At 38.3% G+C, this 15,501-nt stretch overlaps 1 protein-coding gene across 1 annotated transcript in view; it reads left to right on the top strand.

The window, feature by feature from the left end:
• Positions 1 to 15,501, top strand: part of DNAH7 (dynein axonemal heavy chain 7) — a 344,384-nt gene that overhangs the window by 146,246 nt on the left and 182,637 nt on the right. The window contains exons 22-24 of the mRNA XM_030916210.1: positions 6,066 to 6,206; positions 10,084 to 10,296; positions 11,673 to 11,782. Coding sequence (XP_030772070.1) covers positions 6,066 to 6,206; positions 10,084 to 10,296; positions 11,673 to 11,782 — 464 coding nt within the window. The remainder of the gene's footprint in view (positions 1 to 6,065; positions 6,207 to 10,083; positions 10,297 to 11,672; positions 11,783 to 15,501) is intronic.

Here is a 15,501-nt window from a genome sequence, read left to right on the forward strand (position 1 = left end):
ATTCTCTGATGGTAGTTTGTATTTCTGTGGGGTCGGTGGTGATATCCCCTTTATCATTTTTTATTGCATCTATTTGATTCTTCTCTCTTTTCTTCTTTATTAGTCTTGCTAGCGGTCTATCAATTTTGTTGATCTTTTCAAAAAACCAACTCCTGGATTCATTGATTTTTTGGAGGGTTTTTTTGTGTCTCTATCTCCTTCAGTTCTGCTCTGATCCTAGTTATTTCTTGCCTTCTGCTAGCTTTTGAATGTGTCTGCTCTTGCTTCTCTAGTTCTTTTAATTGTGATGTTAGGGTGTCAATTTTGGATCTTTCCTACTTTCTCTTGTGGGCATTTAGTGGTATAAATTTCCCTCTACTGCTTTAAATGTGTCCCAGAGATTCTGGTATGTTGTATCTTTGTTCTCATTGGTTTCAAGGAACATCTTTATTTCTGCCTTCATTTTGTTATGTACCCAGTAGCCATTCAGGAGTAGGTTGTTCAGTTTCCAGGTAGTTGAGCGGTTTTGATTGAGTTTCTTAATCCTGAGTTCTAGTTTGATTGCACTGTGGTCTGAGAGACAGTTTGTTATAATTTCTGTTCTTTTACATTTGCTGAGGAGGGCTTTACTTCCAACTATGTGGTCAATTTTGGAATAAGTGTGATTGGTGCTGAAAGAATGTATATTCTGTTGATTTGGGGTGGAGAGTTCTGTAGAAGTCTATTAGGTCCACTTGGTGCAGAGCTGAGGTTCAATTCCCGGATATCCTTGTTAACTTCCTGTCTCGTTGATCTGTCTAATGTTGACAGTGGGGTGTTAAAGTCTCCCATCATTATTGTGTGGAAGTCTAAGTCTCTTTGTAAGTCTTTAAGGACTTGCTTTATGCATCTGGATGCTCCTGTGTTGGGTGCTTATATATTTAGTATAGTTAGCTCTTCTTGTTGAATTGATCCCTTTACCATTATGTAATGGCCTTCTTCATCTCTTTTGATCTTTGTTGGTTTAAAGTCTGTTTTATCAGAGACTAGGATTGCAACCCCTGCCTTTTTTTGTTTTCCATTTGCTTGGTCGATCTTCCTCCATCCCTTTATTTTGAGCCTATGTGTATCTCTGCATGTGAGATGGGTCTCCTGAATACAGCAAAGTGATAGGTCTTGACTCTTTATCCAATTTGCCAGTCTGTGTCTTTTATTGGACCATTTAGCCCATTTACATTTAAGGTTAATATTATTATGTGTGAATTTGATCCTATCATTATGATGTTAGCTGGTGATTTTGCCCATTAGTTGATGCAGTTTCTTCCAGGCATCGATGGTCTTTACAATTTGGCATGTTTTTGCAGTGGTTGGTTCCAGTTGTTCCTTTCCGTGTTTAGTGCTTCCTTCAGGAGCTCTAGTAAGGCAAGCCTGGTGGTGACAAAATTTCTCGGCATTTGAGAAAAGAATTTTATTTCTCCTTCACTTATGAAGCTTAGTTTGTCTGGATATGAAATTCTGGGTTGAAAATTCTTTTGTTCAAGAATGTTGAATATTGGCTCCCACTCTCTTCTGGCTTGTAGAGTTTCTGCTGAGAGATCTGCTGTTAGTCTGATGGGCTTCTCTTTATGGGTAACCCAACTTTTCTCTCTGGCTGCCCTAACATTTTTTCCTTCATTTCAACTTTGTTGAATCTGACAATTATGTGTCTTGGAGTTGCTTCTCTCAAGGAGTATCTTTATGACCTTCTCTGTATTTCCTGAATTTGAATGTTGGCCTGCCTTGGTAGATGGGGGAGATTCTCCTGGATAATATCCTGCAGAGTGTTTTCCACCTTCGTTCCATTTTCCCCATCACTTTCAGGTACACCAATCAGACATAGATTTGGTTTTTTCACATAGTCCCATATTTCTTGGAGGCTTTGTTCCTTTCGTTTTACTGTTTTTTCTCTAAATTTCTCTTCTTGCTTCATTTCATTCATTTGATCTTCAATCACTGATACCGTTTCTTCCAGTTGATCAAATTGGCTACTGAAGCTTGTGCATTCGTCATGTAGTTCTCGTGCCACAGTTTTCAGCTCCATCAGGTTGTTTAAGGACTTCTCTACACTGGTTATTCTAGTTAGCCATTCGTCTAATCTTTTTTCAAGGTTTTTAGCTTCTTTGCAATGCGTTTGAACTTCCTCCTTTAGCTCAAAGAAGTTTGATCCTCTGAAGCCTTGTTCTCTCAACTCATCAAAGTCATTCTCCATCCAGCTTTGTTCTGTTGCTGGCAAAGAGCTGAGTTCCTTTGGAGGGGGAGAGGCGCTCTGATATTTAGAATTTTCAGCTTTTCTGCACTGTTTTGCCCCATCTTTATGGTTTTATCTACCTTGGTCTTTGATGATGGCGACATACAGATGGAGTTTTGGTGTGGATGTCCTTTCTGTTTGTTAGTTTTCCTTCTAACAGTCAGGACCCTCAGCTACAGGTCTGTTGGAGTTTGCTGGAGGTCCACTCCCAACCCTGTTTGCCTGGGTATCAGCAGTGGAGGCTGCAGAACAGCGAATATTGCTGAACAGTAAATGTTTCTGCCTAATTGTTACTCTGGAAGCTTCGTCTCAGAGGGGTACCTGGCCATGTGAGGTGTCAGTCTGCCCCTACTGATGGGTGCCTCCCAGTTAGGCTACTCGGGGGTCAGGGACCCACTTGAGGAGGCAGTCTTACGGTTCTCAGACCTCAAACTCCATGCTGGGAGAACCACTACTCTCTTCCAAGCTGTCAGACAGGGACATTTAAGTCTGCAGAGGTTTCTGCTGCCTTTTGTTCGGCTATGCCCTGCCCCCAGAGGTGGAGTCTACAAAGGCAGGCATGCCTCCTTGAGCTGAGGTGGGCTCCACCCAGTTTAAGCTTTGTGGCTGCTTTGTTTACCTACTCAAGCCTCAGCAATGGCGGGTGCCCCTCCCCGAGCCTTGCTGCTGCCTTGCTGTTCGATCTCAGACTGCTGTGCTAGCAATGAGCAAGGCTCCGTCGGCGTGTGATGCTCCGAGCCAGGCACGAGATATAATCTCCTGGTATTCCGTTTGCTAAGACCATTGGAAAAGCGTAGTATTAGGGTGGGAGTGACCCAATTTTCCAGGTGCCATCTGTCACAGCTTCCCTTGGCTAGGAAAGGGAGTTCCCTGACCCCTTGCGCTTCCCGGGTGAGGCAATGCCTCACCCTGCTTCGGCTCACACTCAGTGGGCTGCACCCACTGTCCTACACCATCTAACAAGCCCCAGTGAGATGAACCTGGTACCTCAGTTGGAAATGCAGAAATCACCCATCTTCTGCCTGCTCATGCTGGGAGCTGTAGACTGGAGCTGTTCCTATTCAGCCATCTTGGAACCACCAGTATGACCATTTTAATGATACTGATTTTTCTAATCCTTGAGCATGGAATATTTTTCTATTTGTTCGTGTCATCTGTGATTTCTTTCAGTAGTGTTTTGTAGTTCTCCTTGGAGAGATCTTTCACCTTCTTGGTTAGATGAATTCCTAGGTATTTTATTTTTTTGTGTGGCTATTGTGAATGGGATTGCATTCTTGATTTGGTTCTCAGCTTGAACATTATTGGAGTATAGAAATGTTACCAATTTTGTTCATCAATTTTATTTCCTGAAACTTTACTGAAGTCATTTATCAGCTCCAGGAGTCTTTTGGTGGGGCCTTTAAGGTTGTCTAGGTATAGAATCATATTGCTGGTACAGAAAGATTGTTTGAGTTCTTCTTTTCCTATTTGGACACCTTTTATTTCCTTCTCTTGACTGATGGCTCTGTCTAGGACTTCCATGTAATTGATATTTAAATTAATGTGTCAGACTCTCCCAGAAATGTGTTGGAAAAATTCATTGGAATCTAGATGTTCAATGTTACCACTGTTTCTTTCTCTTCTTAATGTTTCTTTCTCTTAAATATGGCTTTAATGTTTGCCTACACAATATTTTCCAGAAAATGTAAAATCTTTTGGACAGGTCTGATTTTCTCCCTATTATGAATTATATTACAATGAATGTACTTATGCTTATATCTGGTGTTTTTGAATATTAATTTTCATATGATAACGTCCCATATGTAGGTTTACTGGGCCAAAGAAGATGAGTTTTCATAAGCCTTGACAAATATTGAGAAATAGCATTACTGTTTTTGAAGCCATTGGCAATATTAATACATTCCACTTTGGTCACTCTTTAGCAGCATTGAATTGGCTTATATCATTTGCTAATTGATGTAGTATAGAGTAATAAGTCATTATTTTATGTATATCTGGTAATATTTCAACTACTCTTTTAATTTTGATTGTCTAAGTACTTGGAGAAAATATTTTGGTTGCCATTTCAGAGCATTAAGATAGGGTGGCAAGAAGTTGTATAGGATATGCAGGCATAAAAAAGAATGGAATCATGTCCTTTGTAGCAACATAGATGGAGCTGGAGGCCATAATCCTAAACAAATTAACACAGGAACAGAAAACCAAATACCACATGTTCTCACTTATAAGTGGGAGCTAAACATTGAGCACACATGTACATAAACATGGCAACAATAGATACTGTAGACCTCTAGATGGGAAGAGAAGAAAGGGGAGCATAGGGTTAAAAACTTACTATTGGGTACTATGCTCAGTACCTGGGTTTCCGATACACCCTTGTAACAAACCTGCACATATACCCCTCTATCTAAAATAAAAGTTGAAAAATACAAAAAATGAAGTTTAAAAAAAGTTATGTAGAAAATAAGTATCTTCTAAAAATCTTTGCGTATAAGTTTACATTGACAAAATATGCAAGCAAGTGCAGTATACAACTCTGCAAATAGGAGATATGTGTGTTACTGTGTTGTGCTATGTGTATTTGCATGCTTGAAAGTCTACTACATATATATATTATTCTATATATCTATATCATATATAATATGGTAAACATAGATATAATAATAGACTTATAATATTGTGGAACTTTATGTAATCATATTTCTCCTCATCTAACTATATAGAAATCCCTTTTTGTGATCCAGATTTCAACGTCTTTCTCTTGTTCTCCCCACAGTGTCCTCTTAGGGCACATTTTTACTCCATCTTCTTGACATTTCTCTGCTGCGCCTTTCTATTTTATTTATTTATTTATTTATTTATTTATTTATTTATTTATTTTGCTTCTCTCATCCCCCAGGTGTCCATTTTCACCTGCCCTTCCATGGCTTCTTCTGCTCTTAAAAATGTCTTTATTATCAATACCCAGCACTCTGCCCTTTGTCATTGTTCCATTCTATAAATATCCCAGCAAGACTAGAAATCCAGAATGGTTTAACCACCCTGAGATATTTCTCAGAGAAATCTAAGAAATCTCTTCTGAAATTCAAACATTAAAGTACATACCACCTCACAGACATCACTATTTTTGGTTGATGAATGTAACAGACTAGTGTGTTTCCCACTGATGACTGGTGGAAAAGTAGACGTGTCAGTCCACCGAACATAGGTAGTGAAGTACAAAATTAGACTTCCTGACTTTACAGCCCTCAACTCTCCATGAATGAATTGTACATCTGTCTCTGTCATCGTTGCCTTGGGCTTCAAACTACAGGATTGAGAGGGAGTGAGGCCGGGAAACACAGGAGTAACTTGAGAAAGATTGTGCGATGCCCAGGTGTGCATGGATACATGCATATGGCTGAGTGGAGATCACATTAAATTAAAAGAAAATCATCCATAAATTTGATGGATCTCATTTTGGAATTATTTGAATTTGTATTTTGCAATAGAATTGCTCATGCTTGTTCAATCCGAATGTATCTAGGATGTCTTTGGCTAAAATTGTTCAAATGAATATTTGATACCATGTGGTTCACACAAATTGATAGTACATCAGGAAAATAAAATGTTATATAGTATGTTTGCCTTGCTCATAGGAATGTGATTAAACTTGAATATAAATAGTTATAATAGTATGGTTTATGTGAGTCTTGCATAAATGTCTAAGAATGTTGTAAAAAATTGAGCAGTATGAGTTAATCTAGTTTAGGAGTTTAACTCTCAGTTGTATAACTTGTTCAGGAAATGGTTAATATTTAGCATGTTCTTTTTTGATTAGGTAATTGGAGATGCAATTTTTGCCTATACAAAATATGAACGAATTAACTGGGTAAGGGATTGGCCTGGACAGACTGTCCTCTGTGTATCCCAAATCTTTTGGACAAAAGAAGTACAAACAGCTATTCCAGTGGGGATAAAGGTAAGCTTTTATTAACCCTCAGGTTTGTTTTTTTTTTTTTAGCATTTTTTCAATAGTTTATTATTGCCAGAATACACTTATTTTAAAAACTGAAATAAATACAATGCACTTAACAATGTACTTTATGCTGCAAGCCAAATTACTGATTTTTTACATAAAAATTACACATAACAAATATGTAGGAAAAATTTATACCAGTAATTTCAAAATTATTCTTTAAATCATGTTTATTCACAGCATATAAAAGTCAATGATACTTGAACCTCAATCTTGTTATTATATACATTTTTATGCCTTTAAAAATAGAGTGATAATAGGACTAAGAAACTCATAAAGATTAGCAGGAAATAAAGTAACAGTATTCTCTTTTATACCTTGAGTAAAACTACCCTATATAGATAAGGCTCCAGTTGACTTACTGTGACTGTTTTTATTTCTAATGTATTGATTTTGAATACATAATAATTATGAATATTTTAAGTGATGCTTAGTATTAAATATGTAAATAATATAATTGGATATATTAATTTAACATTAATTAGATTGTAATTGTTAATGAAAAACTAAAATTACATTCATTGCAACAGTTCTATCATTGAGACAGGATTTTAAGCAACTCAACTTTCAGTTGACTAGCAGTTATAGATCTGTAGTTTAAAATCATGGTTTTTATGGCTAGCCATAAGTAGAAAGCTGAAACTGGATCCTTTCCTTACTCCTTATATGAAAATTAATTCAAGATGGATTAGAGACTTAAACGTTAGACCTAAAACTATAAAAACCCTAGAAGAAAACTTAGGCAATACCATTCAGGACATAGGCATGGGCAAGGACTTCATGTCTAAAACAACAAAAGCAATGGCAACAAAAGCCAAAATTGACAAATGGGATCTAATTAAACTAAAGAGCCTCTGCACAGCAAAAGAAACTACCATCTGAGTGAACAGGCAACCTACAGAATGGGAGAAAATTTTTGCAATCTACTCATCTGACAAAGGGCTAATATCCGTAACCTACAAAGAACTCAAACAAATTTATAAGAAAAAAACAACCCCATCAAAAAGTGGGCAAAGGATATGAACAGACACTTCTCAAAAGAAGACATTTTTGTAGCCAACAGACACATGAAAAAATGCTCATCATCACTGGCCATCAGAGAAATGCAAATCAAAACCACTATGAGATACCATCTCACACCAGTTAGAATGGTGATCATTAAAAAGTCAGGAAACAACAAGTGCTGGAGAGGATGTGGAGAAATAGGAACACTTTTACACTGTTGGTGGGACTGTAAACTAGTTCAACCATTGTGGAAAACAGTATGGTGATTCCTCAAGGATCTAGAACTAGAAATACCATTTGACCCAGCCATCCCATTACTGGGGATATACCCAAAGGATTATAAATCATGCTGCTATAAAGACACATGCACACGTATGTTTATTGTGGCACCATTCACAATAGCAAAGACTTGGAATCAACCCAAATGTCCATCAGTGACAGACTGGATTAAGAAAATGTGGCACATATACACCATGGAATACTATGCAGCCATAAAAAAGGATGACTTCGTGTCCTTTGTAGGGACATGGATGCAGCTGGAAACCATCATTCTCAGCAAACTATCACAAGAACAGAAAACCAAACACTGAATGTTCTCACTCATAGGTGGGAATTGAACAATGAGACCACTTGGACACAGAAAGGGGAACATCACACACCGGGACCTATTATGGGGAGGGGGTCGGGCGGAGGGATAGCATTAGGAGATATAGCTAATGTAAATGACAAGTTAGTGGGTGCAGCACACCAACATGGCACATGTATAAATATGTAACAAGCCTGCACGCTGTGCACATGTACCCTAGAACTTAAAGTATAATAAAATAAATAAATAATAAATAAAAATAAAATTGTGGTTTTTAAATACGTTTTTGACATGGAATTTGAAATGTCTTTAACTTTAAGGTATTGTTGAACAGGGTTTTGAGAAGGATGCATGTTCTCTGTAGACAGACAGATTCCAAAGAGTAAGGGACTGAGTAACACATGTTTAATTCGCTCCAACTTACCAACAGGTCACCTACTCCTCCTCTACAAGAAGGAATAGGGTGTAGGACAGGAAGTTAAGGATTTTCAGGAAAAGGTCTTTCTTCATGAAAAGCAGGGCACTGGGCCATAAGAGTATCCCTGATAGCCCCTGGGTTTACTTTTGGGCCCTTGGATGTCTCTCCCCATGTGTATTTTTCTTTTTTCCTCAGTGAGTCCAGAGAATTCATTTTGTCTTTCTGCTTTTAAGCTACCACTCACCAACCACCACACTCAGAGGGATTTCTCCAAGGTGGGCCACCAAGGGACGTGCAGCCTCCTGGGATCTCCCTGCTTGTGGTTGAACATGGGTGGGACAGAAGTTTATTTTTTGCTACTGAAGAAGAAAATTAATAGCAAATTAACCATATAGAAATGAAATAGTGTTTAGGCACCAAACCTTTGAAGAATGATCCTTCTTAAAAATAATAAAAAAAGATGAAGTATTTCAGGAAACAAGAAAAGTGCCCCTTGGAGAAACAACTTGCAGTCCTTGTCTCTGTCTTTTAAACTTTTTCTCATTCTTGGGAACCCTCACTTTCAGTTTCATTGCTGCCACTTAGCAATGGCTGTAACAGAGTGAAATAAACTCCTTGGTGTACAGTGTTATTAAATGTTTTTAAAGTAGGAAAAGCAGCCACTGGAGCAGATTGATACTTCTCTTAAGCACAGTGGTTTTTGTTGACTGTAATTTTATGTTTGTCGTAAGTCCTCTTCTCTTTTTTAACCTACTCATTAGATTTACCTATCAGAAAAGAGAAGCAAGCCTCGTCTTCAGAACTGGCATTAGCTTATTATAAACTAAACTGTTCAATGTTTTGTTTATTAGCATCTTTTTATTTCAAGAAGCACAAACCCCTTTCAGAAAGCTTATGTGAGAGTGCTAGAGGGACTCATAGGCTCTAAACAGGAGCAGTCGGAATCAGGGCCTCAGAGCTGCATTGTGCTGTGGTCTCTCTCTTGTTCTCTCTCTCTCTTTTTTTTTTTTTTTTTCTTTTATTTTAGATGGAGTCTTGCTCTGTCACCTAGGCTGGAGTGCAGTGGCATGATCTTGGCCCACTGCAACCTCCACCTCCCAGGTTCAAGCTATTCTCCTGCCTCAGCCTCCCGAGTAGCTGGGATTATAGGCAAATGCCACCATGCCTGGGTAACTTTTCATATTTTTGGTAGAGACGGGGTTTCACCATGTTGGCCAGGCTGGTCTCAAACTCCTGACCTCAAGTGATCTGCCCGCCTCGGCCTCCCAAAGTGCTGGGATTGTAGGTGTGAGCCACCACTCCCAGCCATGGTCTCTGTCTCTATTGTTGTTGCTCTCTATCTCTGTTGGCTCTGGTAGCCTTTATTCTGTAGAGCGGAAGACAGCTTGTAGTTACTTTAGATTGGCATATCCACAGCCTCCCAAGCCTAGCAAAGAGCACTTTTCTCTCAATCTGTATAGCATTTCCCAGGAAGAACTATGATTGGTTCTGATTTAGTCACACATTCCCTCCTTCATATTGCTGTGGAGAGTGGGCAATATGATTGACAGCTCCAACAAAACCACAGAGAATAGAGAAGAAATAGAAAAGGAAAGGATAATGAGTAGACACAAATTGCGTATATCCATTATACCTGATTGGGCTTGTTCACCTAGTATCTTTGTAGTAAGAAAAACAAATTATTTTTAAATTGTGTTACATGGAGAGTTGTGATCAAAATGCAGAGAATAATCTGTATATATACTAGTTCAGAATGTTTTGTTCAAAATAATTTTCATCACGTTGGGAAATCATATCTTCTTTTCTTTCAGGCTCTTGAGCAATACTTGACAACATGTAACAGACAAATTGATGATATTGTCACTTTGGTGCGTGGCAAATTGTCCAAGCAGAATCGTGTAACTCTGGGAGCACTTGTGGTACTGGATGTCCATGCTAGAGATGTCCTCTCATCACTTGTAAAAAAAAATATTAGTGATGACTCTGACTTTGAATGGTTAAGTCAGCTTAGGTACTATTGGCAAGTAAGTGCTATCACTGAATGTTACATTACACAGCAGTTTCAGCTCGTAATTTTAAATCTGTGCTTGCTTGCTCACATAGGAAATAGTAGCGGTAACCTGGAATCTTTTGCTGATGGCAGGCTATACCCAAATAAGAATTTCTTTAGATTGAAGATTAAGCTGCTGATAACTATATCATTTGTATTGATACCTGTATCCTTATCTATATCCAAATATATAGTTATATATAAACATATATACATATATAGATACACAAAAATCATGAGTAATTATCAAAAATTACTCATTTTAAACGACTTGCTAGGCTTGCTGAATCTGCAAAATGTTGGGACTACTCAGTTTAAAATTGTGTTTTTAGGTTCTTGATGCATCTAAAGGATGTATGAATCAAGCTCTTGCAGTCTGATTTAGTCATTAAAGTTTCCTCTCATTGCTGGGCATGGTGGCTCACACCTGTAATCCCAGCACTTTGGGAGGCCAAGGCAAGCAGATCACTTGAGGTCAGGAGTTCAAGACCAGCCTGGCCAAGATGGTGAAACCCCGTCTCTACTAAAAATACAAAAATTAGCTGGGCACATGATGGGGCGTGCCTGTAGTCCCAGCTACTTGAGGACTGAGGTAGGAGAATTGCTTGGACCCAGGAGGCAGAGGTTGCAGTGAGTGGAGATTGCACCATTACACTCCATTCTGGGCGACAGAGTGAGACCCTGTCTCAGAAAAAAAAAAAAAAAAAGATTCCTCTAATTGATCAATTGAAGAAGGCAGAAACATGGTTTTTGCCAGGGCATCCAGGTGGATGGTGATGGTAATCATAATGGGGAATGCAAGCAGGGCAGGAATAGTAAAGTGGGCAAGATAGGGCCTATTGGGTGTGGGCAGAGACAGATGCATAGTTTTCATGATATAGGCTTTTGTGGAAGTCTTGGAGGGTATGGGGTGGGAGGAGAGAAGAGCTAGCATCCTGGGAAACAAATTGAGGGGCAGTACTGAGGTAGAAGCTCAGATGGTGGAATCATTTCAGATGTCAGATCCTCCCATTCCGAAATGTATAACATTGGGGAAGTTACTTATTCTCTTTAAGCATCAATTTCCTCATCTGTTAAATGATGAGTAATATCCACTGTATTGTTAACACACAATGATTAAAAATATGGAAGAGGTAAGGGACAAATACTAAAATATTTTATGGGAAGAATTAAAACCAGTGACTTCAATTATTCATCCATGGAAACTAGATATTTAATTCTGCCATGGAATCAAATGACACCTGAAAAGTGAATTTTAAAGATGTCTATATTATGGTTATTACTTATTAAAGAGCTTGAGATTTCATATTATTTACAATTTTATTGTTTAACTTATCTCATTTATCCTAGGAAAATCATTTAGAAACAAAAATGATCAATGCTGGTTTGCGATATGGATATGAATATCTGGGTAATTCCCCTAGGCTGGTTATTACGCCACTCACAGATAGATGTTACAGGTAAACCCTTTAATGTAAGGATCTATTGGAAATAACTTTCACTGACCCCTATACCACTGATTTATTTAAAATACCAAATTGTCTTCCATACTGTTAATTTATCCTGTGTTATTTTTTCCTAGACCCTTAATTTTCCTCTTAGGTTTGTCTTCATTTTCTCTTTCTCTGCTGCCTTCCTCCACTCAATAAGTAGGTGTCACTTGTTGTTGACACTGTCCATCCCTCCTTTCTTCCTGAAACTTTCTGACTTTTTCTTGGATCATTTGAGTCATTTATTGTTCCCTTGAAACACTGAATTTTCTTTTTAAAATTTGTGTTTTTATTATTTCAATAGGTTTATGGGGAACAGTGGTGTTTGGTTACATGGATAAATTCTTTAGTGGTGATTTCTGAGATTTGGTGCACCCATCACCTGAGCAATGTACACTGTACCCAATGTGTAGTCTTTTATCCCGCATCCCACTCCCATCCTTCTCCCCAAGTCCCTAAAGTCGATTGTGCCATTCTTATGCCTTTGTGTCCTCATAGCTTAGCTCCCACTTATAAGTGAGAACATATAATGTTTGGTTTTCCATTCCTGAGTTACTTCACTTAGAATAACAGTCTCCAGCTCCATCCAGGTTGCTGTGAATGTTATCATTTCCTTCCTTTTTGTGCCTGAGTAATATTCCATGGTGTGTGTGTGTGTGTGTGTGTGTGTGTGTGTGTACATATACATCACATTTTCTTTATCCACTTGTTGATTGATGGGCATTTGGGCTGGTTCCATATGTTTGCAATTGCGAATTGTGTTGCTATAAACATTTGTGTGCAAGTGTCTTTTCCATACAATGACTTCTTTTCCTCTGGGTAGATACCCAGGAGTGGGATTGCTGCATCAAATGTTAGATCTACTTTTAGTTCTTTAAGGAATCTCCACACTGTTTTCCATAATGGTTGTACTAGTTTACATCCCTACCAGTGATGTAAAAGTGTTCCCTTTTCACCACATCCACGCCAACATCTATTTTTTTATTTTAAGATTATGACCATTCTTGCAGGAATAAAGTGGTATCACATTGTGGTTTTGATTTACCTTTCCCTGATCATTAGTGATGTTGAGCATTTTTTCATATGATTGTTGGCCATTTGCATATCTTCTTTTGAGAATTGTCTATTCATGTCCTTAACCCACTTTTTGTGGAATGAGTTGTTTTTTTCTTGCAGATTTGAGTTCCTCATAGATTCTGCATATTAGTCCTTTGTCAGATGCATAGTTTGCAAATATTTTCTCCTACTCTGTGGGTTGGTCTGTTTACTCTGCTGATTGTTTCTTTTGCTGTGCAGAAGCTTTTTAGTTTAATTAAGTCCCATCTATTTATCTTTGTTTTTGTTGCATTTGCTTTTGGGTTCCTGGTCATGAACTCTTTGCCTAAGCCAATGTCTAGAAGGATTTTTCCAATGTTATCTTATAGAATTTTTATGGTTTCAGGTCTTAGATTTAAGTCTTTGATCCATCTTGAGTTGATTTTTGTATAAGGTGAGAGCTGAGGATCCAATTTCATTCTTCTAAATATTGCTTGCCAGTTATCCCAGCACCATTTGTTCAATAGCGTGTCCTTCCCCCACTTTACGTTTTTGTTGGCTTTGTTGAAGATCAGTTGGCTGTAAGTATTTGGCTTTATTTCTGTGTTCTCTGTTCTGTTCCATTGGTCTGTGTGCCTATGTGCCTATTTTCATACTAGTACCATGCTGTTTTGGTAACTATAGCCTTATAGTGTAGTTTGAAGTTGGGTAATGTGATACCTCCAGATTTGTTCTTTTTGCTTAGTTTTGCTTTGACTAGGCAGGTTCTTTTTGGCTTCCATATGAATTTTAGGATTGTTTATTCTAGTTCTGCGAAGTATGACCAGGGTATTTTGATGTGGGAATTGCATTGAATCTGTAGATTGGTTTTGGCAGTATGGTCAGTATCACAATATTGATTCATGAGAATAGGCTAGAAACTCTGAATTTTCGAGAGTTCTGTTTTCATGTAGTGATTTGTTTCATGCTTTGTGGTTTCCTGAATGTTCTCATCCAGTCCCATGCTTTAATGGCCTACATCTTGAAGACCCCATATCTGTACCTCTGGCCCTAGTCTCTCCTATAAGCTTGCTATACACAAGTCTACTTGATATTTCCACTTGATATCTCATAGGTACTTACATTTACGTTTCTTCTAATAGCAAATGTACCATTTTACCTCCTAAATGCACTCAGCCTCCCCTAGTCCCATCTCAGGAAATGGCAGTGGCTATTTATCAACCCAGTCATCTCTACAAATACCTAGCTTTGTCCTCAACTCTTTCTCAGTTCTTCACACGTAGGCACACAGTAAGCCCTACTGATTGAATTGAATTAAATGTATTTATTTAAATCTCTTCCTTTAAAAAAGTAGACTTTTTGGCCTGGTGTGGTGGCTCATGCCTATAATCACAGCACTTTGGGAGGATAAGGTGGGTGGATCATTTGAGCCCAGGAATTCGAGACCAGTCTGGCCAATGTGGCGAAAACCCATCTCTACTAAAAATACAAAAATTAGCTGGGTGGGGTGGTGTGTGCCTGTAGTCCCAGCTATTCAGGAGTCTGAGGTAGGAGAATCACTTAAACCCAGGAGGTGGAGGCTGCAGTGAGCCGAGATTGTGCCACTGCACTCCAGCCTGGGTGACAGAGTGAGACTCTGTTTAAAAAAGACTGTTTAAAGAGTAATTTTAGATTTACAAAAAAATTATGCAGAAAGTACAGAGAATTCTTAACCTCTCTCTATCCCACCCAGTTTCTCCCATTAACATCTTTCTTTTTTCTTTTTTTCGATTTTTTTTTTTTTTTTTTTTTTTTTTTTTTTTTTTTTTTTTTTTTTTTGAGACGAAGTCTCGCTTTGTCGCCAGGCTGGAGTGCAGTGGCACGATCTCAGCTTACTGCAACCTCCAACTCCCTGGTTCAAGTGATTCTCCTGCCTCAGCCTCCCGAGTAGCTGGGATTACAGGCACATGCCACCATGCCCAGCTAATTTTTGTATTTTTAATAGAGACGGAGTTTCACCATGTTAGCCAGGATCGTCTTGATCTCCTGACCTCGTGATCCGCCTGCCTCAGCCTTCCAAAGTGCTGTGATTACACACTTGAGCCACTGCGCTCAGCCCAACATCCCTCATTAGTGTGGTACATTTGTTACAATTGATAAACCAGTGTTGATACATGCCTGTTAACTAAAGTCCACAATTTATACAATTTATATCAGGGTCCACTGTGTTGTAGAGTTCTGTGGGCTTTGACAAAATGCATAATGTCATATATCCACTACTAAAGAATAATTTTACTGCCCTAAAAATTCCCCCATGCTCCACATATAATTTCCTTCTCCCCTCCCTCAGAATCTCTGGTGATCACTGACCATTTTTGTCATATATCTATTCCAAAGTGTCATATAGTACCTGAAATTATATATACTGTCTCTTTTCACTTAGCAATATGCATTTAAGGTTCCTCCATGTCTTTTTGCAGCTTGATAACACATTTATTTTTATTGATGAATAATACTCTATTATATGGGTGTAATACAGTTTATTCATTCACCTGTTGAAGGACATCTTGGTTGCTTCCAAGTTTCAGTGATTATAAATAAAGCTGCTGCAAATATTCTTGTGCAGGTTTTTGGGTGGACATAAGTTTTAAACTCATTTGGGTAAATAGCTAGAA

The sequence above is a fragment of the Rhinopithecus roxellana genome, chromosome 14 (assembly GCF_007565055.1).
Source record: "Rhinopithecus roxellana isolate Shanxi Qingling chromosome 14, ASM756505v1, whole genome shotgun sequence".
NCBI classification, from domain to species: Eukaryota; Metazoa; Chordata; class Mammalia; order Primates; family Cercopithecidae; genus Rhinopithecus; species Rhinopithecus roxellana.